Below are 23,955 nucleotides of genomic sequence, written 5' to 3' on the forward strand. Positions count from 1 at the left end.
GGTATAGGGGTGGCGTGAAGTGACTACAAGGGGGCAAACAGGATCATGGAATACTAAGCTATTGTTTACTTATGAAACCTGCTTAAATACTTTACATACTGACGGGTTTTCCTGTTTAGCAGTTTAATACAGTTTGCTATATCGTACGTCGTCTATGAGTAGTATAATATAGCAATAGAAAACATAACCGTCCTGGGCTTTCCACACTTTACTATAAAACATGTGCCGGGGACCCCGGCATTGTACGGGCGCTCTGCCACTGCAGAGCTCATCTGGCACCCCGCTTCTTATCAAGCAGCAGCTAAACTGGCCCCTATCTTTAGTTTAAAGTGGACCTCCTACCTCTGTGAATTACATGGCTAGGAGATGAGTTCACCTGCTATCCCCCTGGTAAACTGGTATAGTCCAAAAGCAGGCTCTCTTTCCTGCAGGGGTTAAACTTTATATTGTGTTTGTTTTTTACATATTTATATTTGGGCCTGCTGCTGTTTGTTTGCGGTTTTTCTCACCATCTGTTCTGACACCTTGTTTTTTTGTGGTCTAACACCTTGCCCTTTAATTATCCCTGATGAAGTTCTTATGAACAGAAACGTGTTGGGTTTATGGGTTTATAGCAAGGGGTTTATTTGATGATATTGGTGTACAGAAATTTGGACCTGTCTGTGCGATAGGGGAGTTGCATCTTTGTGTCCCCTCCCTTTATATTTTGCTTTTTGGCGAATGTATCGCCTTATATACACTTACCCTAAATATTATTTTGTGGTGTAATTTTCATCATTTCTATTAAAAGTTATATTTTATGGCACCTACTTAGTTCTTTAGACTTTTGAAGTCCGTAGGTTTGGTTATTTGGTTCCGTATGACTCCTTCATACTTTTAATTTATATATCACGTGTACAGGCACATATGGGAGAGATTTCAAATATATTTATATTATTATTCTGACTCTGGTAAGAGGATACTTTAGTGACTGTCCGTAACTATGTTTGCCACGTTTTTTGTTGGTCGTGGCCATGGCTTGGATCGGGTTCAGTGCTCTCTGTTTTCTGCGCTATAGGATGAACTCATCAAGGTTTCTTGGATATTGTTTGTAAACGTGGGCACGTATACAAAACTGCCGCCCACACATACACAAACGGGTGTTGTAACTATTTATATAGGTTTTCTTAATCCCATCTGGCTACTTCTCTTTTTCGCTGGCCACATCTCCTTTTACGCGCACGCTTCTGCTGTTTTTAACATTATGTGGCTTATCTCGAAATGCAGAATGTGGGCATAAATTTAAACGAGAAGTGAGGAAGAAAACACAACAAACAGCCTAAGGCAGCCAACCAGATAGAACAAGAAGGGATAAAAACAAATCCAAAGAGGGGTTACCTACTAAAACTGGCCATTTACTAAGATAAAAATGAATGAACCCATAGGGGGACTGCTCAATGATTTTATGTATTTGAGGTTCTGCTGACTCACCCAAATGCTAGGGGAGAGCAAGATTTGGCTTTGTTGGCTTTGTTCCTATGGGACATTACCCAACCACTTACCCTATTAAAATAAACATGGGTCAGTTAGGTGTGAATGTATACGGTAACCATGCATCTTCAACAACAGTCAGCCGAATTCCTTCCCCTTTTCCCCATACACAAGCAAGAACTGGAGTGTGGATAGGCCATCACCAGATATCTCTGGTGGCAACTCATCAACATTGACAACAAAAGCATCAGGAACCAATATTCAACATGCCCAATTCATCCCCCCCCCCCCCCCAACGGGTCATCTCCCATACAAAGATAGTCAGTTTGTCCTTTCCAAATCTGTGGATTTGGTTAACTTTGGTCCTATGTGCATGGGCACAACTAGGACTTTCCCTCTAGGCCGCAAAGTACGTCAGACATGGCCTCTGTCATACAATGGTCATTGGTGGCCTCAGAAGCTGGCATAAGTGTCGATATCTTATCGACCTCTATGGTCAGGAAGTCACCTATCTAGGCATCTCTGGGCAGCAAAACTAGTCCATTCATTATAAGCGCTTAGCATTTACCTCCTACATGATGGCTTCTCAACCAAATCATGTGTGGTCAGGATGGCTGGAGAACCTTTAGAATCTTCCTTGTAGTTCTCCAAGGAAACTTCTTGTCTGTACCTTCTTATAGAAAAAGAAGGATCCCTGGAGTTTGAAATGTTGGCAATACCCATGATACAGTTCTTTGTAGAACAATAGTTTACTTCATAGCTATCTTCTCCCACCCATAAATGAACCCATAGCTACCAGACCTTGATCCCCCCCCCCAATGATTGAGCTTTACAGATCAGTCAAGTGATCCCAATACACTTCACTCCAGATCAGCAGATACTATGGTAATAGTCAGGATCTACAGACAAACATCTAACATGTACGGCACGCTTGAAGGTACTTTCTTGTGAAGATAATCAAAATGGGAATAAACCGGTCATTGTAGGCCAAACTCGAAAGCCAGAAATTTAGCAATACACTTCCATCATACTTAATAAAGATTGACTATATAATACACGCATAGCAGCGCTTCAGCTCATAATCAAAGGGTTCCGACAACACATGGTGTCCATGTCCACATAGATGAAGCACCCAATTTTCTTGAATCTGTTCCTTAATGGTCTTTTCACACATAAAGTATTCTGCGCAGATTTGATGCGCAGGATTTTCTGCTGCAGATTTCAATGTAAACTTAATGACTGAACACAGCTTGAAATCCTGCGCATCAAATCTGCACAGAATACTGTACGTGTGAATAGACCCTAAGGCATCAATTATTGACTCTAGGAAACATTGGGTTCTTTATTCAAAGATTGACTTCCGTTTAAAGCGATAGTCTGGCTGTATATATTATACATATATGTTGCACATGGTTGTTTTTATAGAACAAACTGTACAAAATGTTCCATTACAAAGCTAAAAATTCTCTTTTTGGTGTGGTTTACCACTGGACTGAAATGAGTCAGCTACCTGTACCTGGCTAAACCTTTGCACGCTTTCTTACACTATACAAGGCTGCAAAACGTTTTACAGGAAATTCACCCATTAAGAATATATTATATTTTTTTAAACTTTTTTTTAGGACAGTGCCAACTCTCCATTATGCCGAGCTACACTTTTACACTTAAGTTGGTGGGCAGGCCAGTAGAGTCCTCAATAATCCAATGGGGAACATGGTAGCCTTTCACTTCTTAGAGAGAGTTTGCCTTAGACCACACAGAAGTAAGCACTGTTTTAGTGCCACTTGATTGAAGAAAGTCCAAATCTCCAAATTCTTTCAAAACCAGACATCCAATGCTATTATGGAATGTATAGATAAGCTATACCCAGGGGTCAAGCCCTGGTGGGAAAAAGAAAAAAAGTGCGGGAATCCAAGGGCTGGTCCTGCTAATGGGAACATTGTTCCTGCTGTTAAAAAAAGTGCAGGGACTCCGCTCCCATGTGTTCTTGCAGGACTTGGGCCCTGGCTTTATCCCTGTGAGCTCTCTATGGATTTCATAAGGAAAGAACTTAATCTATGCTGCTACCTAATCAAGATAACTTTCCCATTAGTCAATGTCGGACTCTTTAAAAAGCCCTGGACCATGACTAGGGATTATAAGCTAAACCAGAATTTTCTCTAAAAGGCAGAGAAGCAATGTTCAGTAACAGACAATCGAACCAGCACGGGCAATTGATGCAGCTTTATTTCATCCAAAAATGAGACACACAGCATGTCTTGCTTCAGATTACACTTCAAAACTTGACGCGTTTCGAGCGCATGCGCTCGAAACGCGTCAATTTTGAAATGTAATCTGAAGCAAGACATGCCATGTGTCCCATGTTTATATGAAATAAAGCTGCATCAATTGCCCGTGCTGGATCCATCGTCTTTTACTTTGCTGTTTTAAGTCGCACCGGGCAGAGTGTGGATCCGCGTACAGGGATACTGGAAGGTGAGCTGGTTTTACCACTGCTTATTTTAGAGGACTAATGTTACAGGGCTCTATAATAGGTTGAGCAATGAATTATAGGGAAAACACCTCCAATAGGTGGCACTAGAGAGGTAATTTGTTTTCTTTCTGGCAGAGAGCTACTTTGCATACTTTCTTCCCAGGAAGCATTGCACGAGATAACCTTCGGCAGCTTTGCCGTCTCTTCAAGGAGATACATCATCCTCTCAGCTCGGCATTTTAAAGAAATTATATGGAAGCTTCTAAAGTGTGCAGTAACTAATGAGAATGAATGATTGGGTGGAATATGACATATACCAAATATAAAAAAAAAAATTAATAATAAATCATAATAATAATGATAATAAAATAGAAGGAAAAAAAATAATTCCTTTCTTTAGCATAGCGCATCCAGCATACAAAATGCGATCACATGACAATCTGAAGACATGTGCTGGCTGAACGCCCATGGGGATTTTGCTTTTTAGGATTATCTAAGCCATCGCAGCATGTGAACTTTTAATATTACTCTCCCATTCTGCTATTTGAACTCTTGGCATTTTGGCACTTAACCTATTTGTCTGCTAAGCGGAAGAATACAAAGTTGGACAGTGGGGAATTTTTAAAAAGACAGAAACTAAAAGTAGCGACGTGCCGTGTGCAACTTTACATTTTAGCTTTGTTTTAGAACTTTTTTTTTTTTTTTAAGGAACCAAAAATGCGCTAAATTGGGGTTGCCATTCGCTGCTGACTAAGAGACCTATGGTCCTAAGTGCTGACCTAGTGAATATGAGATCCAATGGAAATTAATGACATGACTTCTATATATTATAGCTTTAAATTCATCAAATGTCACCTAACCAGACTCTACTTCAATTTTCCAGTAAATACCAGAAGTCCCATTGTTGTTTGCTACCACTGACATAGGGGTGATTTTTTTTTTTTTGGTAGGTAGAGCTTTATGGAAGGAGATTTATCAAGCTCCGTAGTAGATTTTTTTTTTGCGTAAATGCTTATTCCAAAGCACATTTCTGAAATCTGCTCACGTAAATTTTTTTTTGGGACTTTGCAGTGGTCATGTATTTATCAAATGCGATAGTCGCTTTTTAATGAAGAAAAAAAGTTGCATCTCCATTTAATAAGTCGCATATGTATTCAAGGTCCAACCTGGCTTGTAGAAAGTGCAGAAAAGGACATTAACACCCACTTTAACAACTATTCTTGTTCTGCATCATGAAACAAAGCGACTAAATTAATGTTAAATATAGAAAAAATAAAATAATATAACTAATAACTATTAATTTTAAGGTTGAAAATACACACTGCACACCTTGTTAATTTTAGGACACGCACATGCTGGCGTACCCACTAAATAAAAAAAATTATGTTGTGTTAAAATAAAATAAGGCACAAAATAATTGTGGAAGAATTTTTACAGACTACGTAAATAACCCATATGTGGCACTAAAATCTTTCCTTAAAAAAAAAAAAAAAAAGAAGAAACATCCATAGTAATACAGCTTCATGCACATTTTGGGGTGAGTAACGTACCGAGCAGTTTTTTTTTGGGTCGCTTTACTATTGTTTATGTGCCTGTTGGTGCTGCGCTGTCTTCCTTCCTGACATAAACTCCGGCCTTAGCGCAGCGACGCAAGACTCCGCCCACCAACGTCACAAAATGCGGGCTCAAAATTAAACAAAAAAGCCTCCAGGGTACGGATATTCATGGTGCGGCATAGTATATGTTTTTAATATTTTTTTTATGCATAGTTGGAGTGCAGCTATTTAGTGCCAGGCAGGGTGTCACCCGATGTGGTACGCCCCCCTTGCCCGTCACTCTTTAGCAACGCTACTGGTAATAAAGGGTAGATAAAAGGACTTTGGCTACTAACATAAGGGAAAACTTTTCTGCTTTAAAAAAATGCCTTTGTAAGAGTGTTTCCTGGGTTTTGCATACGTGCAATTTATTTATCAAGGTTGTTAAAATAAAGTTTAAAAACAAATTGGCATATAAAAGCCATACGTTTGAAAAGAATGATAAATCACCTTCATGTTTTTTATTTATTTATTTGCAAATAGAAGTTGTATTTGTCCTGTTACATTTAGACCTTGCAACCTCCCCCTATTCTACGACATTCCACATTGTTAGATCTACAATTGGCCGTATGTTGGCAAAATGTCAAAAAGGGATACCAAATTACAGCCCAAGGGGCCTATGACTATGTTTGGTCCATTTCTTTAACATATGTCCTATCCGTTCCAGCACAGAAAGCACATATGTTCGTGAAATGGACCGAATGTAGTTACAATTAGACAAAGTTTGGCCCACTGAAGTCTTCAATGGGCTCACTGGCAACACATCGGTCTTTACACTGGTATCCTTATACATATTATAGTATTATACAGAAAGGAGAAGGAAATCACCTTTTGTGCCCTAGACTGCTGGTCCCCAACCCAGTCCTCAAGGTCCACAAACCTTCCAGGTTTTTTAGTTACTCCATTGGAATAAAACAGAAAATTTTTAATCTTGGATTGTTAGTGGAGCCTTGAGGACTGGGATGGGGACCTCAGCCCTAGACCATCCCTGAATGCTTGGATCTCCTGCTCTGATTAAGGTGTCCCTGATCTAAAAACTATTCCTACTAGTTTACAAAGATGGATTAAGTAGACTAGTAGTGGTTCCAGTTTTAAAGTTCCCTGATAAAGCCATGAATTGAGGAGGAAAATGTATTAGAACCCTTCTTTTTCCACCGAAGTGCCAGATTGACCAATGGAGGTAATGGATAAGTAGGTGCCCTTTTGTGTAGTTCAGAAATTTGCTCTTTACCCCAGTTAGGGTTCCAGTCACAGAACACACACATTTTAAAAGGAGAATCTCTTCATTGGTCACCTAGGTATCCAATGAAAGAGCATCACTACGTTTTTTCCCCTGGTATTTATTAGTATGTTGCATCCTGTTTGTCGCATGTGGTTTTTGTTGGTTTTGGTTTCCAACTCCTCTGAGTTGTCGGGAAAAAATCCACAACAATTCAACAAATTCGGGTTGGAAACCTTTATAAATACGTGGGAAAGCTCAGAAATGTCGGGTTACGCCCCTTTTTCGGGTTTGGGAGAATCCAAATCGGGTCAGTCGGGAAAAAATGTTGCATTGTGTCGCAGACTGGCGCACGATGTCTGCGACATGTTGCAGACAAAGATGCGCCATAAAAAAACGACAAAAGAAGTCGGGTTTAGAATAGTAAATGAGGGACAATGAGTTTACATCTTCAACTTATACAAGAAAAACCCCTACGCAGTCCCGTTCATGAGTCACCAAGTAGTTCATTCCGATACTTTATCACAACATTTATGTTAGTAATACGTGAAAAACATCCTCACCAGCATTTAGGAAGACAGGATTTGCAATTTGCAAAGACAGTAAGAAAACAAACAGCAAAATCAGCATTATTTACTTGTGTGGGGTCACACAACTACATATGTAACACATGAGCAAGGTTCGGAGTGTAAATCCTATATGACTCACAGGTCGATAACATTCTGCTAATCCAAATAAACCACAACAAGCTGAAGGTTGGAGAACTAAAAGCAACTTTATTCTGAAAGTATTACAAACAGCGCCTATATATAGTATTTTACCGACAATTCCAGGCTGCCTTGGCAGGGGTAAAACGTGAAGATTTAGTAATGGTTCCCTTACCAGAAAATTACATTCTGTTCAATTCAAGGAAGTCTGGGTTCTTTTCTAACCAACACAATCTCTTTAGCACTGGTTAGATATTCCAGAAGTCAAAGACTTAAAGGGGTTCTCCACCCTAGACATCTTATCCCTATCCAAAGGATAAGGGATAAGAGGTTTGATCGCGGGGGTCCCGCTGCTTGGGACCCCCGCAATCTCTCCTGCAGCATTCCGAGTCATCACTGCACGGAGCTACGTTGGTTCCATGCATGATGACTCACGATACAGGGGCAGGAGTATCGTGAAATCACGGCTCCACCCCCTCATGACGTCACGCCCCCTCAATGCAAGTCTATGGGAGGGGGCGTGACGGCCTCCCATAGGCTTGCATTGAGAGGGCGGGGAGAAACGTCACAAGGGGGCGGAGTCGTGACGTCACGATACTCCGGCCCCGGGGTCGCGAGTCTTCAGACATTGAGCGGTCATCGCTTCGTGCAGCTTAGACAGGTGGGTGCTGCAGGCGAGACTGCAGGGGTCCCCTGTGGTGGGACCCCAGCGATCAGACATCTTCTCCTCTAAGAGGTCTTCGGGCAAAAGTACCCCTTTAAGATAGCTGTTAGCCAAAAGTTATTTTTCCTAGGCTTTCCCATAAAAATGTATGCTCGGTTGAACATGTATTTAGGGGTATAAGACAGATATTCCTGGCAGTAGCTTATCTCTTGTAGAAACAAAGGATTTAATATGTATAAATACTTTTCTCCTTTGTCATCTGATCAGAAGACCCACAAAATGCATCCGATACTTGACTAACCCAGGGGAAAAAAAATGACAGGTTCAGAAGACTTATCTTCTACAGTATGTATATACTGAAGAATAAAAATAAAAAGACATAGAAAAATAAATCCACACAATATCCATAAAGATCAATCTCAGAAACTCAAAGAGCATCTTGAGAATATGAGATATGAAGTAATACTTCAGGTATTAATATGGTCTACAAGCTCTGGACAATATATTGATAGGACTACAGATCATGTGCAAGAACAACTGACCTCTTTATCTCGGGATGGCGTTTCTTCTCCTGACATGGTCACCAACTCCAAGTGCAATCCATTACAATGCTCACGACTTGAAAAGTTTGCTCAATATTAACACAGAAAGATAAGAATGGAAACTACCCAACAGGGCAATGGGGAAATCCACCTGTTTAAGTAAGGGGGATTTTTTTTTCTAACTATCCGTTAGGTTTCCTATCTGCGTAGGACCTTGTTTTATCAGCCCATCCATCGTTCTTTCACGTAAAACATCACTGAAAAGCTTAGAGCTGGACAGATAACATAATCTTTGGGTTTTTCTCCAAAGCCCAGCCCCATCCATCAACTTCCCTGTATCTCCCATTGTCGATCAACAAATGTTAATACCAAAAATGAATTCTTCATCAGATGCTAAGGGCAGGTAGTGCGGATGACACTGATGACAACGATACTTACCTGTCCGCAATCCGTGCTCCCAGTATCTTCCGCCTTTCGTTCCGTTCGGCCTCAGGCTTGGGGCACAGGTGGGGCTTCCCGTTGACCCTGTTGTTTCCTCAGCAGAGAAACAGCAGCGGTGACGTCAGGAAGCCCCGTCCGTGCCCCAAGCCTGCAGTGGAATGAAGAAAAAAAAAAGATTTAGACACCGGGAGAATGGGAGCATGGATCCACGACAGGAAGGTATCGTTGTCATCAGTGTCGCCCACACTACCCTACCTGTAGCAGCAGGTTAGTGTGCGGACACTGGAGACAGTTTCTTTAAAGGGGTACTCCGGCCCTAAGACATCTTATCCCCTATCCAAAGGATAGGGGACAAGATGTCTGATCACGGGGGTCCCGCCGTCGGGGACCCCCACAATCTAGCTTGCAGCTCCCACTTGTGAGCACTGCAGGAAGAGCTGGAGGCTTCAAGTCTTATGCTTCCCGACCACGGGGACGGAGTATCGTGACGTCACGACTCCACCCCCGTGTGACGTCACGCCCCGCCACCCTCAATGCAAGTCTATGGGAGGGGGCATGATGACCAGAAAGATAAACAGATTTGTAAATTACTTCTATTTAAAAATCTTAATCCTTCCAGTACTTATCAGCTGCTATTTGCTCCACAGGAAGTTCTTTTCTTTTTGGATTTCTTTTTTGTCTGACCACAGTGCTCTCTGCCGACACCTCTGTCCATTTTAGGAACTGTCCAGAGCAGGATAGGTTTGCTATGGGGATTTTCTCCTACTCTGAACAGTTCCTAAAATGGACAGAGGTGTCAGCAGAGAGCACTGTGGTCACACAGAAAGGAAATCCAAAAAGAAAAGAACTTCCTGTGGAGCAAATTGCAGCTGATAAGTACTGGAAGGATTACGATTTTTAACTAGAAGTAATTTACAAATCTGTTTAACTTTCTGGCACTAGTTGGTTTAAAAAAATGGTTTCCAGCGGGGTACCCCTTTAAACAATGGTGGAGAGCCTCTTCTAAAACTGTGAGTCTTCCTCAGTCATGCTGCTTATGGGAGGTGGTCCCCCATGATCAGCTGTAAGGGCCAGGAAGTCAAGGATTCAATATGTGTTTCCCCTCCAGATAAAAACTGGGATGTCCAAAAACAAATGTCTGAGAAGAGCTTTGGACCATCTCTATAGCGTTTCACTTGCTGGTAGTCGGAGATTACTAATGTTCCCCATTAGAAGACATCAGACAAATAGGTCTTTGTGTACTGAATTTCATTTCCTAGAAGCCCCCTTTAAAAAGAAGCAAAAAAACAAAACAAAAAGTATTTCTAAACTATGTGTTATTACTGAGCTGGAAGTTGAAAAATAGGGAATTTCCATTCTGTCGATCAATGTCGAGTAAAACATGTAAATCCACTAAATAGAAAGTAATTTTGAAATTTTTTTTCTGGAGTTTTAGAAGCACAGTCCTAGTTTCTTCTTCTGTTAGCAGCGCCCCGGTCAGACTCGCTGACCGGGAGCGCTGCTCTGAGTCCCCCAGCGGGGATGCGATCCGCGCGGCAGGACGTGCCTGCCCGCGGGTCGCATACCGTTCTGCTCACTTGCCCCGTCCTCCTTCCGTCCCATCCCGGCGTGCACGGCCCCGCTCTCTAGGGCGCACGCGCCGGCTCTCTGAAATTTAAAGGGCCAGTGCACCACTAATTGGTGCCTGGCCCAATCAAGTGCAATCACCTCCATTTCCTATATAAACCCACTTCCCCTTCCTGTCCTCGCCGGATCTTGTTGCCCTAGTGCCCTGAGAAAGCATTTTGTGTATCCCAAGCCTGTGTATCCAGACCCTTGCCGTTGCCCCTGACTACGACCCTTTGCTGCCTGCCCTGACCTGACCTTCTGCTACGTCCGACCTGGTTCTTGCCTTGTCCCTGTGTACCGCGCCTGTCTCAGCTGTAAGTGGGGTTGAGTCGCTATCGGGTGGAACGACCTGGGGGTTACCTGCCGCTGCAAGTCCATCCCGCTTTGCGGCGGGCTCTGGTGAAAACCAGTAACCCCTTAGATTCCGTACCCCTGGTACGGCCCACGCCATCACCCCACTGACACAGAGGATCCACCTCCAGTGTCCTCTCTGCATTCCAGTCTGGATCCTGACAGTTTTTGATTTTGTATATTCAAAAAATGATCCTTACGACCAAGTGGCACATGGCATGTCCAAGCATCACCGGCACGCTGCTTGTGCAGAGGACGGTGGTGCCGGTGTACCCCCCCCGCGCTATTCTCCGGTACCTAATGGGCTGTTCCCAGGGAAACTTAAAAAAACAAGGTTCAGTAATATCCATTATAGTTATTGCACTTATTCTAATGAGGCATTTACAATGATCTCCCAGAGAACATACAGACGCTGTACAGGTCTCAGCACACACACATTCAGACAAGCCAAATAATACAAATAAAGAGCCTTTTTACAAGCTTTAGTGACATAGTAAAACCTATTTATTGCTGGTTTAGACATGTTTGTTATTGGTGATGCAGTGAACGCTTTGTAGCCGATTTAGCGCAGGGTATTTATCTGATCAAAAAAAAGCTCCATGCAGATCAGAATATATAATATATATATATATATATATATATATATATATATATATATTATAATTTTTTTTTATTAGAATTTTTTTAAAATAAAAATATACACAATTGTAGAACATGATATTTTCATGTCCCCTAGACACACACAACATAAAAGTATTGTAATGTTGTAAATAGCCACTGATGTCCTGAATGTAGGGGTACCGCCATGGGCAGTATACAAACCCCTCTGACTGGAATCAATCTCATGCAGGGTCATACATTTGTTTGTGCTGTAAAATAGTAATTTTCGGTTTGTTCTACCTTTTGTTATATAACCAGTAGGGGGAAAAAAAACAAAAAAAAGTCTTAGCGTAGGGTATAGGGCATAAAAACTAAACCCTTGTTATTTTAAAATAATAAGGGTTTATTTTTTATGCCCTATACCAGTGGTCTTCAACCTGCGGCCCTCCAGATGTTGCAAGCTGGGAGTTGTAGTTTTGCAACATCTGGAGGGACGCAGGTTGAAGACAACTGCCCTATACCCTGCGCTAAGACTTTTTTTTTTATACTGGCTATATAACAAAAGATAAAACGAACCAAAAATGACTATTTTACAGCACAAACAAATGTATTTTGGCACGATATTTCAAATGTATTTTGGAGAGTAAAGTGAAAATAGATTTTGCCAGTGCCCCCCCCCCCCAAAAAAGTCTCAAAACCAGGGCTGTGGAGTCGGTAGATAAATGTTCCGACTCCGGTGTTTTCTGTACTTCCGACTCCTCTGTATTAATATGCGAATGTATTTTATACATTCCTACAAGGAAAGAAAGGCAACATACATGTCATTACCACAGGACTACTGGCTGGGAAGCCAACAGTCTACTGTATTGAACAGTTTGTGTGCTGATCTGCTGCTGAAGAAAGGGCAGTGGGAGGATCCAGGAAGGGGCATTTATTATAAAACATGATTTCCCTAGTAGAATCCCATAGTCATGTTTAAAGTTTAAAGAGGTACTCCGCCCCTAGACATCTTATCCCCTATCCAAAGGATAGGGGATAAGATGTAAGATCGCCAGGGTACCACGGCTGGGGACCAACGGGATCGCCGCTGCAGCACCACACTTTCATTACGACACAGAGTGAGTTCGTTCTGTGCGTAATGACGGGCGATATAGGGGACGGAGCAGCGTGACGTCATGACTCCGTCCCTCGTGACATCACGGCCCGCCCCCTTAATGCAAGTCTATGGCAGGGGGCGTGACGACCACGAGGGGCGGAGCCGTGACGTAACGATGCTCCGGCCCCTGTATCGCCCGTCATTACGCAGAGAACTCGCTCTGTGCAGTAATGATCGCCCGGGAGTCCCCAGCAGAAGGACCCCGGCGATCTGACATCTTATCCCCTATCCTTTGGATAGGGGGTAAGATGTCTAGGGGCGGAATACCCCTTTAAGCTAACAATCGAGTTTACAAGTTTTTATAGCCTTAGCTGAATGGCAGCAGTTTTTCCAATGGTTTACAGCTTACAGCTTCAGTCTCTAGTCCTGCAAAAACATATTTACTTAATCCCTTATCAGTGAGAGGCTAGGTTACCCATGGGTTCCCTGTAACAGCAGAACACAACACTATGGAAAGTATAAGTATTGCCGCTCCTAATTGTGCATTGTGTGCCATATAGTAAAGCACATGAAAAGCATGCTTCTTCACAGTCACTTAACGTGTTCGTTTTGCGGTTACGTGAGGCACTGCATGCATTGGTCTTTATTCTTAAAGTAGAGAAGTCATTAATTATAACTTTTTGTGAATTGGGACATTTAAGCTTTTTTATTTTTCTAATTCCAATCTAAATTTAGTAGGAGTAGGAGTCGGTGCATTGTTTGCCGACTCCAGGTACCCAAAATTTCATCCGACTCCTCGACTCAGACTCCACATCCCTGCAAGATACATCCTAAAAGCAGGCTCAATAAACCTCTTTTACTTGAAAAAAATGTTGTTGTTTTTTTTTTTTTAAACCATAAAATGCAGTCCCGAGTCGTGTGCACAAAGCTTCAAAAGCACCAGACTTATCAAAGTAGCTCAGGCTAATTAATAAATCTGGCTTATCTGTCTAGTTTAAAGCCTACCCGTCATATCACAGAAAAAATAATGCTTCTATATGTTACTCACTAGGCCATGCAGATTCTTTACATGTCTTGTTTTAGGTGTCTTGCTTCTGTATTTGTCTCACAAATCCCTCTGTTCTGCTGCCCACTCCTTCTGACATCCACTGCTCAGAAAGGGGTGTGTCCGAGAAAAGCACTCAGCCTGCCCTCACTCACCATGCATTCACTTCCTCCCTGAGTCTCCTGTGCTGTGCTTTGCTGGGTCTCTTCAACCAATCACTGCAGGCTGCTCTGTTACCCCCTCCTCTGTTTTCAGACAGGAGTCTGATAGACAAGACAGAAGTGGGCACAGAGGAGTGCTAGTCCTGCCCTCATTTACTGGACTTTGTCCCTCCCTTCGCTTCAGCTGGGATAAATATGATGCTGCAGGAATATGTTCTAGATGTATGGGGACCCCTAATGGTCTAAGCCATGATTTCTATAAACCGTATATTACAAGGGTAATGTTCTGCCAAGATGTAAAACATATAAAACGTTTTTGATTATGACCATTTAAAGGGGAGTCGGGAGCTTGTGACATTATAGCCCCCTCAATGCGAGTCAATTGGAGGGGGAGTGACAGCGTCACGCCCCCTCCCATAGACTTGCATTGAGGGGGCGGGGCGTGACATCATGAAGGGGCGGGCTGATGTCACATGCTCCCAGTGCCGGTTCCAGCGATCGAAACTGTTTTTTCCAAATGCTGAGCAGTGGAGTACCCCGTTAAGGCCACTTTTTTAGTTTAGGCCAAAATTTTAGCCCATGCCCAGTTTCCTCTCATGCCACGCCTGTTTCAACTCAATAAAAAGGAAACTCCAGTTTCCAATCATTTTGTCCATTACATAACAGAAAAATAGAAGCTGTTTTTCAAAAAAATATAAAAAGATCAGGAGCTAAAGTGTTATCACAAAGGTTGCCGCTATGGGCTCTACAATAAACCCCTGTGAGGAGGTCATTCACAGAATCCTGCTGACAGTGCAGGAAAGGGGAGAACAATGTTATGTTTTTGTAGGCCTGTAGGCTCATTGATGGAGCTGCTTTTGTTAAATTTCCTAAAAATAACATTGCATGAAGGAATGGTTCATAAATAGTTCTCTCGAAAAAAATTTAAGAGAACTTCGAGATTCATCTTTGTCACTAGACAAATGTATGGAAGTGGATAATTATTAATTGGGAGAGACAAGTAGGAAACATTTAGATCACAACCAACAACAGAATGTCTGCAGTTATATAAAAAGAAAAGAAAAGAAAAAAGACCCTACTGAGCTCTATCTAACCTGGTGATATTTCCTTATCTCGTAAGCGCTGACGGCAGAAAAGATTACAATCTCCTGGGCAGGAATTCAATTCACAGTGTAAAGTCTGCTGTGGATTGCCAAATAAATATAAACCACGAGAATTGTCACAAGTGCTACATCAGATTTGTCTCCTCTACAAAAGGACTTTTGTATTTCTTAATATGTCACTTTGCAAAGGCAATTTATCAGCTAGGGCCAAGTCAATGTAACAAGCAATCTGCAAAGAACAAGAGATATTGTTAGAAGTCCCGGCTGCAAGTACCGTATATTGCTAATGTAAAAGAATAAAACTCCCATGGTAAAAGACAGTAACCCTCTTAGGCCCCTTTCACACTACATAATTACTCTGTTTTCGAAATTCCGTCAGAAAATCGGCAGTAAAACGGCAGTTACAAAATCCTATACTGCCGTTAGAAAATCCCATTATATTCTATGGGATTTTTCTAATAGTCGTTTTAACCCGTTATAGCCCGTTATTAATAACAGCCATTATTGTGTGACAGAAGATAGTAACGGGAGAAATAGTTCATGAACTATTTCTCCCGTAACAAAATAACGGCCTATAACGGGTTAAAACGGCTATTAGAAAAATCCCACAGACTGTAATGGGATTTTCTAACAGTATAGGATTTTGTAACTGCCGTTCTACTGCCGATTTTCTGAGGGAACTTCGAAAACGGAGTAATTATGTAGTGTGAAAGGGCCCTCAGTAGGGGTTACCTGCTTATTAAGGGCCAGCAGGGCCCCTCCAACACTCAACTAGGTAAAGAGTTATTGGTTACGCTGCCACCTCTGTCCATGCCAGGAAAAATCTTCATAGCAAACCTCTCCTGTTCTGGACAGTTCCTGACACAGACAGAGGTGTCAGCAGATAGCAATGTGGTCAGACTGGAAAGAACTACACAACTTCCTCTGGAGCATACAGCAGCTGATAAGTACTGGAAGGATTAAGATTTGTATATAGAAGTCATTTACAAATCTGTATAACTTTCTGGGATCAGTTAATTTAAAACAATTTATTTTCTTCAGAGTACCCCTTCATCTAAAGAATTAAATCTAAATAAATACAAAACATAAATATTCCTAATCAAAATTAAAAAAAAATATGCTATATTGCTCAGTCTTCAACTTTTAGTCTACATATTTCTGTAGTGCTATTCTGGAAGCAAGTGTTAGCAAGTATGAGGATTTTTGAATTACTGAATGGATAAACTGGATAAAAGTAATTTATACAACAAAAAATACATAAACACACACACACACACACACAGCAAAAAAATAAATAAAAAAATAGCCAGTTAACGTCAGACAGGATGTTTATTACCGGATCTGTTTTCTACTACACATAGAATATGGCATTTCTAAGAGATTTTTGCTAACTATTTGCAAGTCTAACAAAGAAACACACTTTTTTTTCACACTTTTTAAAATAAAGATTTTAGAAACATGCCCCAAGCCCCGCTTTACCTTTTAAGAATAAGATTTCAAACTAAGTTCAAAATATTTTTATACGAAATTCAGTTTTGTTTTTCATTCTTTTGACTTTCTAGGAGATATCATTACTCAATGGATCCCACCTGCCATGATGGTGTCACAAGGGCAAGCTCTCGCCTTACACCATGACTACATGCACGTTGTCTAGCTGAGGAAAGCAGATAAGTAAGGAGCAATGTCATATACATCATACAGCTGTAAGCGTAAGCAGCCATAAACATTTCATATATAGAAATGCGTGTGTGTGTGTGTATATATATATTAAAAGGGAATTATGACTGCAGATAAACTCACATGAGTTACAGGGGACGTAACCTAAAAAAAAAAAAGACAATTTAAATTTAGTTTTTACTATAAACATTTTTTTCATGATTTTATTTCGTATCTCACTTGTTAGCTTTACTATGTAGACTGGTACAGAATAAGCAGAGTCATCTCATCATCATTACAAGGCTATGAATATAATTGTAGCTCTATTTTATTGAACACCTAGATAAGCCATGATAATAATACAACTAACGGTATGTATGCAGCTCCCCTATCTCTATCTGGTCATTGGTGAGGGGTTTGTAGTTCACTTTCAGGAAAGTGTAATAACCTATACTATTTTTCTTTCTGTTGACTCTAATCCAGCTTCCATAAAGCACACAAACCTTTCTGTACTATCTATACAGGCAATACAGGATCAATGTGCGAGTCTCAAATATGGACGCATGAGAGAAATAAAAATAAAAACTACATTCTATAATCCATGAAAATTACACGCATCCCATTAAGGGTAGGGTCATGTGTGCCATATTTTGGGCATTTTCTGCAACTGATTTTTCCACCCATTGACTTTAATTGGTAGGAAAATATGCAGCAGCAAATAAGCAGCACAATATGGCACATGGTACAATAAAGGAGTACCTAGACATTTCTTGGAAGGTGCAATTAATTTAGGAGGCATCTAAAAACTTGAAAGACAATGTATGACAACAGGGAAACCCATGTTAAGTCCACAAAGGACCAGGAAGCTGAGATATGAGGAGACATTTGATGGGATCCTTAAAAGGGGTACTCCAACGGAAAAAAGAAAATGTATCAACTGATGCCAGAAAGTTAAACAGATTGGTAAATTACTTCTATTTTCTGTCTGACCACAGTGCTCTCTGCTGACACCTCTGTCCATGTCAAGAACTGTCCAGAGCAGGAGAGGTTTGCTATGGGAATTTACTTCTACTCTGGACAGTTCCTAAAATGGACAGAGGCATCAGCAGAGAGCACTGTGGTCAGATAGAAAGAAAGTAAAAGAACTTCCTCTGTAGTATATAGCAGCAGATAAGTACTGGAAGGGTTAGGATTTTTAAATAGAAGTAATTTACAAATGTGTTTAACTTTCTGGCACCAGTTGATTAAAAAAAATACATTTCAGTGGAGAACCCCTTTAAAGAGAAACTGACATCTGTTCACCCGCACTAAACCCAATATATTTGTTTATAGTGCGGGTGAACAGATTAAAAAGCAGTGGTCGCTTGCATGAATCCGAACTGTAGTCTCAGAGTTATGACTTTTTGATCTCCAGCTGCATTGCGCAGCTCTGCACAATGGAGGCGGGTAGCCAGCTCGCCGCACTCCCCTTCCTCCTCCATATTGCCTGCCCGGCCTGCCCCCATCATGAATATAGCATTTCCTCTTAATCCCAAGAACAACTAAAGCAGGTCCTCTCTAAAAAGTCCTCCATATCTCAACTTCCTTAGTCTTTGACACTACTTCTACCTCTCTAGGTTTTGACTGAAAAAAAAAAGGCTTTCTATCCATCAGTGGGGGTCCCAGTGGTCAGCGTTGACTGCTCCACCTAATCAATTTGGCAGGATAACCCCAGTAAGAATTATCCTGATATATTTTGCAAACATGGAAAGTTGGGTCCTAGATTCATGTACTCAGCTATATTCTTGTGTCCACATGACTGGGTCGACACAGATCAAATAAGGTTTTCGATGTCTCCACCTGCGATAATTGCATGGAGAAGATTGATTGGTTTCTGATTGCGTCTGGATCGGTAATTTACATGTTGGTATACGTTACGACTTGCAGAGCCTTTGACGTTCTTCTCTGCCTGTGCATACATTAAGAGTGTTTTCAAAGAACTGCTTTATCATCGAGCTGTGGTTAATGCAAACACTGTGCAAATTATTAATCGACCTCTGGTACCTTAAGAGGCCTTTATGGGGCGCAGTCAGTCATTACGGAAAAATACATCAACGTTGCCGGAGATTATACCTTACATTATGCAATGCAGTTCACAATAGGAGGAATTTTTTTTTTTTTAACTGTTCATTTTTTTTATTTTTACATTTGTACATCCACTTGGGGCAAAAAAAAAAGCATGGACTGTGTCTGGTACTGGAGCTCAGCACTAGACACAACCACACCTACCAGGACTGTAGATCTACATAACACCAGCATGATGGCCCAGTGGTTAGCATTGTTGCCTTACAGCAGAGGGGGTCTTGGATTCAAATCTGACCTGGGGCAACATGTTCAAGAAGATTCTATGTCCTCCCTGTGTTACATCAGGAGGGGTTCCATGGTTCAAATCGGACAAAGGGGTCAACATATCCATGGAGTTTGTATGTTCTCCCCGTGCTTGAGGGGGTTAGCATTGTTGCCTTACAGCGCAGGGTGTCTAAGGTTCAAATCTGACCAAGAGTAACATTTCCATGGAGTTTGTATGTTCTCCCAGTGTTTAAGTGGTCAGCCTTGTTGCCTTACAGCAGAGCAGATCCTAGGTTCAAGCCTGACTACGGCCAACATATCCACGGAGTTTGTAAGTTCTTTCCCTTTTTAGGTGGTTAGCATTGTTGCCTTACAGCGAAGTAGATCCTGGGTTAAAATCTGACCGAGAGCAACATCTCTATGAAGTTTGTATGTTCTCCCCGTGTTGAGTGGTTAGCATTGTTGCCTTATAGCAGAGGGGGTCTTGGGTTCAAATCTAAACAAGAGAAACATCTCTATGAAGTTTGTATGTTCTCCCCGTGTTTGAGTGGTTAGCATTGTTGCCTTATAGCAGAGGGGGTCTCGGGTTCAAATCTAAACAAGAGAAACATCTCTATGAAGTTTGTATGTTCTCCCTGTGTTTGAGTGGTCAGCATTGTTGCCTTATAGCAGAGGGGGTCTCGGGTTCAAATCTAAACAAGAGAAACATCTCTATGAAGTTTGTATTTTCTTTCCGTGTTTGAGCGGTTAGCACTGTTGCCTTACAGCCAAACAGGTCTTGGGTTAAATCTGACCAAGAGCAACCCCTCCATGAAGTTTGTATGTTTTTTCCGTGTTTAGTGGTTAGCATTATTGTCTTACAGCGGAGGGGATCCCGGGTTCACACCTGACCAAGGGAAACATCTCCATAAAGTATTGTGTTCTCCTGGTGTTTGAGTAGGTTTCCTCTTGGTTCGCAGGTTTCTTCCCACACACTATCTATAACTGAGGTTAGATTGTGGGCCCCAAAGGGGAAAGGGACCAACATGATAAACATTGCTGTGGAATCAGAATGTTTTTGTTTCAGGATAACATTGTTTACAAAACATTCGTACCCCTCGTTGACACCCAACCCAAGCAAAGCGTGAACTCTGCACAGTGACCTAGCTATTTTTGGAGGGTTTAAAGTCCCATTCCACAAGCAAGGAGCAGATGTCGGCAGATGATTTTCTGGCAAGCCGTGTGTTTCTGTGCACGTACAGTATATATAGTGTCACTGGGATACGTGCTGACGGTTTCTCATGCTATGTATATATCAATGTGTATATATAGCAGATAACCGCTCTTCTTTGCTTTTACAATCCCTTCTGGTAGTTATTTTTCTTTTTTTGCTGACAAAGCAGGAATGGGAGATAGACAATGGTTATATTGCGGTATTATGACTCACATGCCGGGTCAATAAGCACTTCTGAGAACTTTATACACTTTCAGTCCTTAATCCGTTTTTATTCACCCTTTTGTTCGTGCATACATACGTGCCTATAAACATGAATTTCTAGGTATCCCATGTGCTATACAGTGGTGGTCTGCAAACTGTTGACCTCCAGCTGTTGCAAAACTACAAATCCCAGCATGCCCAGACAGCTGTTGGGTGAGAAGTTTATATTCCTTCCAGATCACAGCTGCTAAGGGACTTTTGGTTTAAAGGAATACTTTACTGAAAAATAACTTATCCCCTATTCATCCTAGGATAGGGGATAAGTTATAGATCGTTGGGGGGGTCCAACCGCTATGACTCCCTGCTATCTCTTGTATGGGGCCCTGGCAGTCCGCAGGAAGGGGATGTGTCTTTTCTCAGCACGACACTGCCGACAGCCCAAGCTTCCCCCCCGACAAGGATCCCATAGAAATACATGGAAGGAGCATGTCAGCGGCTGCATCATGCGGGGATGGAACGCTCCCTTCATGCGAGCTCCATACAAGAGATTGCGGGGGTCCTAGCAGTCGGACCCCCCACGATCTATAACTTCTCTAACGTCTCTCCTTATACAATACTGGTGACAGATGCATCCCTCAATGCCAACAGGGCGGGAGCAGTCATAGGGACCGCCCCCATGACTATGTAGTGCATTGTCGCACTACATAGTCGCAGATGCGTAATCGTTTCAGACTAAATAAAAGGTATTCCGCTGCCTGTCTTTTTTTATGCTGGTTTGGGCAGCACAAAGCAGCTGACGGGTTTTACGTTTTCCTGCAGCACCACCACAGGGGAAATGAAGCATTACACTGCACAAAGTAAAATCATTGGATTGGGTTCTCCAGAGTGAAAGAAACCTTTACAGAAACTTAAATGGTGTACTCCGCCCCTAGACATCTTATCCCCTATCCAAAGGATAGGGTATAAGATGTCTGATCACGGGGGTCCCGGCATTGGGACCCCTGTGGTCTCTGTGCGGCATCCGGCATTCTAAACAGCTTCCTCATTACGTGATGCCCCCTCCATTCATGTCTATGGGAGGGGTCGCGGTGTGACATCACGTCTCCCGCCATGGGGATAAGATGTCTAGGGGCATAGTACCCCTTTAAGCTTGAAATTTTGGCAGGATTGGGCGATCATCTAATGCCTAGGGGGCTTTCCGACTTACCCCGATGCCAGACATCAGGGGAGAGAATGCCTGGGCATGTAGGATCTCAACAAGCCCGATCCCTTTTGTCTTCAGGGAGATTAGCCTACTCCTCCAGGATTGTCTGGAAGTGTCTCTATCCATAGTACATGCATGATCAGTCGTGGCGAGAGTGCATATGTATAAAACACAGGAGAAGGGTAACAACGGGGAACTCTTTCTTCTCAGACAGCAATGCAGTAGATAGCATTTTTTAGGGTGGTTATCACAATCAATCGCGGGGGAAAACCTAATATATTTTGGTAACGGTACAGAACAGATAATTCTCGGACACAAGTGGTGTAACCTTTAGGGCTTCCTCTTTCAGAAAAAAAACTAAAGTTACCTTATTAATAAGACACTTCGTGGTAACCCATTTGTCCGTCTACATTAAGAAAAAAAAAATTCCAGGGATTTGCTGTAAATGTTAAAATTGCAAAGAGAAAGTTTGCAGCACGACTTTGATGCTAAGTTGCGCCTGACTGCAACTTTTACGCAAATATAAAACTTCTTTACAACAAAATGGAAATCAAAACGGTCAAAACAGCTTTGGGGTTATTCACTTCCACTGCAGTGTAAAGCAGTGATTCCCAACCAGGATGCCTCCAGCTGTTGAAAAACTACAACTCCCAGCATGCCCGGACAGCCAAAGGCTGTCCGGTCATGCTGGGAATTGTAGTTTTGCAACCGCTGGAGGAACCCTGGTTGGGAAACACTGTTTTAAAGTATTGTTTAGATACACCATGGTACGGCAATTGGATACACTATGTTTATTTGTTTAATGAGACCCTGTCCTCAATATTTACAATGAAGAAGCTGCGGCCTATTACACTTTTTATACCCTACCCCTAAATATGCTTTTTTACTAATGCCCATTCAGTCTACACCAGTGTTTCCCAACAAGGGTGGCTCAACAGCCGGGCATGCTGGGAGTTATAGTTTTGCCACAGCCAGAGATGCCCTAGCTGGGAAAACTAGGCAAAACATAAGGGATATGGGTCATTCCTTAGGTTATGTATACTGTTGCTTTCAACTGCAGATAAAAAAATTCAGCTATGAAGTGTCCAAGGGGCGTGGCCCCAAGTTCACTGTGCCCTAAGGCGGCAACGCTCCTCTGCTCTGAAGCCCCGCCTGCTCGCTATTTCATAGACAAGCAGAGCATAGCTTCTTGCACCCAGCTCTGCTGAAAGCTGCGCATGCGCTGTTGATACGGATTGCGGCTTGTGCGTGGTTAGGCCAATCCCAGACCTTTCAAAGCTACTGCACATGCGCAGCAATCTGTATCAGCAGCGAATGCATGGAAAGCTGTTCCCGGCTTGTCTATCCAACAGGGTGCAGATGGGGCTTCAGAGCATAGAGGCGTTGCAGCCCAAGGGCAAAGTGGACCTGGGGCTACGCCTCTTTGGCACTTTGTGACCAGAAAAAAATTCCTTTTTTCCCAGAAACTAAAGCAAAGATATACATAACTGAAGGTATAACCAGTATCTGTAATGCAAGTGCTATAAAAAAAAATAATTATATATTATTATAAACAATAATAATAAAATCTATACATTATTTATTATACAATCTATATTCATTATAAAATATTTATAAAAATTCTTATAAATATATATATATTTTTTTATTATTATTAAAAAATATATATTTAGTAATATTAATATTATATATAATTTTAGAAAAATGTGATTATACGGTATATATAATTTTTTTAATTATATATAATATTAATATTACTAAATATATATATATATATATATATATATATAATAAAAAATATATATATTTAGTAGTAATAATATTATTATATATAATTAAAAAAATTATAGATCTATCTGTATCTCTTTGCGGGGCACAAAGCCCTATTGAACGATTGAAGGGACGATGGGATGCGGCTGTAGAAAAACAATAAAAGCAGATATAGATGAAGGGGATTATGGCGCAATAATCGCAGGGAATCTTCTTACGGGTTATTGCGAAGTCTGTGGAATCTGACACTTGTGGCACATAACACGATGTTAAACCCAAAGTGCAGCCGGGACTATTCAATTACAACTTCTTTTTTTTTCTTTTTTCGGAGGGTCAACTAAAACTATGAAAGCTATGCGAGGGGAGGGAGGGAAAGACCGAGAGATGATCACTCTTTGGGAATTATTTGTGCAACGGAAATATTTTTTTATTTTTTTTTTACTAGTCAGAACAGTTTTTCGGGAATATGCTGCTAAATCGGCAACTCTGGACACAGTACGGTGAA

The 23,955-nt window shown here is 41.6% G+C and overlaps 1 protein-coding gene across 4 annotated transcripts in view; it reads right to left on the bottom strand.

Annotated features, from left to right (window-relative positions):
- SESN3 (sestrin 3) overlaps positions 1-23,955 on the bottom strand; it is a 116,349-nt gene that overhangs the window by 55,079 nt on the left and 37,315 nt on the right. Inside the window, exon 2 of one of the 4 annotated variants that reach the window (XM_056561510.1) lies at positions 16,876-16,896. The exons of the other annotated variants lie outside the window; for them this stretch is intronic. Within the exon in view, the coding sequence (XP_056417485.1) occupies positions 16,876-16,896 (21 nt within the window). The remainder of the gene's footprint in view (positions 1-16,875; positions 16,897-23,955) is intronic. 4 annotated transcript variants of the gene reach the window in all.

Source organism: Hyla sarda, chromosome 2 (genome assembly GCF_029499605.1).
Source record: "Hyla sarda isolate aHylSar1 chromosome 2, aHylSar1.hap1, whole genome shotgun sequence".
Taxonomy (NCBI): Eukaryota; Metazoa; Chordata; class Amphibia; order Anura; family Hylidae; genus Hyla; species Hyla sarda.